The sequence below is a fragment of the Monoraphidium neglectum genome, assembly GCF_000611645.1.
Source record: "Monoraphidium neglectum strain SAG 48.87 unplaced genomic scaffold scaffold00072, whole genome shotgun sequence".
Classification (NCBI taxonomy): domain Eukaryota; kingdom Viridiplantae; phylum Chlorophyta; class Chlorophyceae; order Sphaeropleales; family Selenastraceae; genus Monoraphidium; species Monoraphidium neglectum.
Window position 1 is genome coordinate 40688 of NW_014013556.1, and position 3862 is coordinate 44549.

At 62.5% G+C, this 3862-nt stretch overlaps 1 protein-coding gene across 1 annotated transcript; it reads left to right on the forward strand.

The window, feature by feature from the left end:
* Positions 1-581: 581 nt before the first annotated feature.
* Positions 582-3804, forward strand: MNEG_0822 (leishmanolysin-like peptidase; the record flags this gene model as incomplete). Its single annotated transcript, XM_014050703.1, has 8 exons — positions 582-642; positions 854-1573; positions 1816-1943; positions 2141-2328; positions 2647-2821; positions 3044-3154; positions 3351-3410; positions 3664-3804. The coding sequence occupies 8 exons, from the start codon at positions 582-584 to the stop codon at positions 3802-3804; spliced, it is 1584 nt and encodes a 527-aa protein (XP_013906157.1).
* Positions 3805-3862: the final 58 nt, after the last annotated feature.

Below are 3862 nucleotides of genomic sequence, written 5' to 3' on the forward strand. Positions count from 1 at the left end.
GCACATATGGACGTTCTTGTGTGCCCCGCGCTCAATGCCGCAAGCCCTCCGAAGGGTATGCTCGCTCGCTGTCCAGAATCGTAACAATTTCGAAATGAAGATAGCATGCTAAACAATAGGTTTGTGTAGCACAACGGTTTTTCGTGCTAGCTCGCCCTCCAGCAAGTTCTTTCTACAGTACCCGCCACCACGGTCACGTCCACCTGGCCAGGTCACGCTGGTGGCCCAGATCTGGAATTACAAAAAGCCTCCTCCTCGTACTTATAAGCAGCGTCGTTTAGAGCAGGGCTCTCAAAGTTTGGTCACGACTTTGTGTGGTCTGACGCGGCTCCTTGTTGGATGGTCGGCACGTGATTCAGGCTTGTTCAAGGCAGCTCGAACTATCAATGCTCAGTTCACATCACAGGGCCGGGCCACTGCAAGCAACGGCCGTGGTTGCTCCTGCTTAGTTGTTTACGGACGCCGGAGCTCGCTCGGTTTTCCAGCTTCATTTCGCCACACACCACGACATTGCACTGACGGCGTCCGGCGGTGCTGCCGCGACAGCGGCAGCAGCGCTCCCTAGGCGGGCGCTACGCACAATGCTGCGCATGCACCAGTCCCGGGGCGCCAGCAGCGCTCTGCTTGGCGTCATCGCACTAGGTGAGTGCAGTCGCTGCTGCTAATTTTAGCCTTGTTGGCTCCACAGGCACATCGGCCGCCTGCATGCCTGGAAACCAGGGGCGCCCGCCCGCACCTGCCCGGCCTTCTGTGGAGGCCGAGGGAAGCTGTCTGAGCCAAAGTGACAGCTATCCGCTCGCACCAAACCAACGCACGCACGCCACCTCGATTGCACCACCTCGATTGCTTCTAGCCTGCCTGGCGGCGTCGATGCCCGCGGCTGCCGCGCACTTCTTGGATGGTGGCGATCATGCGCACAGCTTGGAAGCCGTGGGCGACCAGCAGCAGCTGCCTGCCCGCACACCCGCGGCGGTGCCCTGCGGCCACCAGCTCGTCTCCGAGGAGTCTCACCGGTGGTCCGAGGCACACAGCCGCTGGCGCGCCGCGCAGGAGGCCGCCTCGAAGGACACCGGGCCCGACGCGGCGTCGGCGCTGGAGCCAGCGCCCACAGCCGCCGCTGATGCTGATGCAGACGCAGATGCGGGCGCAGACGCGGACGCGGACACGGCGTCTGCGTCGCCACCGCGAGGCGTGACGCCGCGGGCCCTCGCGGAGAAGGTGTCCCCCGGCAGCGGCCCGCTGCGCATCTGGGTCGAGTACCAGGGCATTACCAACCTGGAGCAGGAAGTCGCCCAGAAGCTCCGCGACACCATCAACATCGCCCTGGGGGTCCTCCAAAAGTACTTCCGTGTGCGGAGGCCGGCCGCCGACATCCTACTGGCGCCGGCCCTTTGTGTGATCTTTGACAGCGCCGGTTACTGCAACCAGTTCCAACCTGACCTGGTCAACGGCGGCGGCGGCAACAGCGGCGCGCGCAAGCTAGGGAGCTGCGGGTTGGCGACGATCAATGGCAGCCACATCGCGCCGTACAGGCAGTGCACGCTCGGCGGTGGCAGCTGCGTCGAATGGAAGGGTGCGTTTGCGCGGGGGCTGGGCTGCAACTGGGGTTTTGGAGGTCGTGTTGGCGGCGGGGCCCGACGCGGCGCCCGAGAGTGTTGTTTGCGCTCCCCTGCAAACCCCAGCAAGCTGCTCACGCCTGGTGCGAGTTTTCCTTCGCTGTCGTTCTCAAGTCTTCATACAGCAAAGGGCCTTTCACCACCAATGAAACGGGCTCCCCTCTCCCTGGACGGCTCCTCCTCAACCGGCCCCCACCAGGCGGCAGCGGCGAGCACACCGACTACTACCTGTACATCACGGCGATGCAGGACGACCACTGCGACAGCGGCGCCGTCGCGTGGGCGCTGCCCTGCCTCTACGACACGACCACCAACCGGCCCCTCCTGGTGCGCCTGGCAAGCGCGCGCGCCAGGTTGCGGGCCCTCACGGCGGCGCTGCTCTCTCTGTGCCGCTGGTCCCCTGGCTGCTCACCCTATGGTTCAGAGCGGCGCTTGGGACGCACATGTGTTTCCCCGCCCTGCAACGGCCTCGCGTGGCACCCCACATGGCGGAACCCTGAAGCTTCGCGCACCTCCATCGACAGGGCTCCGCCAACATTTGCCCCAACAACCTGGCTGGCGCCGACCCCGAGGCGGCCGTGTCTGTCCTGGTGCACGAGCTAATGCACGCCCTGGGGTTCACGGACGACGCGCTCGACAAGTTCGTGGACGCTTCGGGGGCGCCGGTGCCGAAGGACCAGGTCGTGCGGGAGTTTACGGACGTGTATGGAAAGTGAGTGGCGGGCGCCGCCAGTGTGTTCGTGCGTGTGCGTGTGTGTCTGTGTGTGTGTGTGTGTGTGAGATGGTGTGTACGTGTGTGGTTGTGTGCTTGTGTGTGTGGGTGTGCCCGCGCGCAGGCACGCATGCCCATGCATGCCTGATTTTGTGGTCCTTGCTCGCCCCGGTGTGCATGTTGGACTCTGTCTTGCCCATCTTGCCTATCTCTTCCCTGGTCTTACAGATGAAAGTCACGACCTTCTTGTGATCATCCCCACCCGCCAAACCCCCACACCGCGCCCAACTCTGCTTTCAAAACCCCTGAACCAAACAGGCGCACGAGCATGATCATCAGCCCCACCGTGGTCAAGGAGACCCGCGCCCAGTTTGGCTGCGCCACGCTCCAGGGGGCGGCCCTGGAGAACGAGGGCGGCCAGGGCAGCGCCAACGCGCACTGGGAGTACCGCTGGTTCCAGGGCGAGCTGATGGTCGCGACTAATCTGTTCGCGGTGAGAGCTCGGGCTTTGGCTATGCGCGACATCGCAGACCACGTTTATCTTGCTGTTGATCCTTCCTTCACCTGGCTTTGCAATAATCACATAAAAAGTCATGTCATCAATGTGAGAGCATCCGGACACTTTTTTCGACTTCCAATGAGTAAGGTGGCTGTTTCTTGCTCATGAATAGGGAATGACGCGAAGCTACCCCTCAACTCCCGGTGACGTCACTAGGTGTACGGCAAGCCGGCCACCATGAGCCGCATCACCCTGGCGTACATGCAAGACACCGGGTGGTACGACGTCAACTGGGACCAGGCCGGCTTCCTGGACTGGGGCTTCAAGGTGCGAAGCCCGGACTGCCTGCGCAGTCCAAGGGGCTGTGCAGAGGCCCGTCGGCCAGCCGCCTGGCAAGCTTGGTGCCTAAAGTGCCATGGGTTTCAGTTCTGCAATCTCGTGCAGTGCCCTCCTCTCCTTGCTGCCGTGATGTCACTCCCCGTCGTCCTCCTCTCCTGCCCTGATCCCCACCCCTGCTTTCCAGGCGGGCTGCGATTTTGTCATGGACACATGTGACGCCTACATCAAGGCCCACCCAGAGCAGGTGCAGCGCACCGGACGGGCCGTTCCTGTAGTAGTGATTACCGCCAATCAGCTGCCCCAGCCCTGCCGCCAAACCTCCGCTAACTCCAATCGCCCTGCTTCTTATCATGCTTTGGTGGCACCACACTAACTAGCTTACCTGCTCAGCTCTGCATCGACTGCCTCTCCGGCTTGTGGCGTGAGATGTTTCAATCATAAATGGACAAGAGTCTTCAAAGATGCCGCCATCCCTGCAACCGTCGCCGCACCCACAGAAATACTTCTGCACCAAGCAGGACTGGCAGATGACCACCAACAGCGTCTGCACGTTCGACGGGCTGGCCAGGGCGAAGTGCGAGGACGCCCAATTTGCAGACGGCTGCATCATGAAGGTGGGGGGTGGGGGTGGGGGTTGAGGGGTGAATCATGTAGGTAGGGGGGGGAGGGTTGAGGGGTGAATCATGTAGGTAGGGG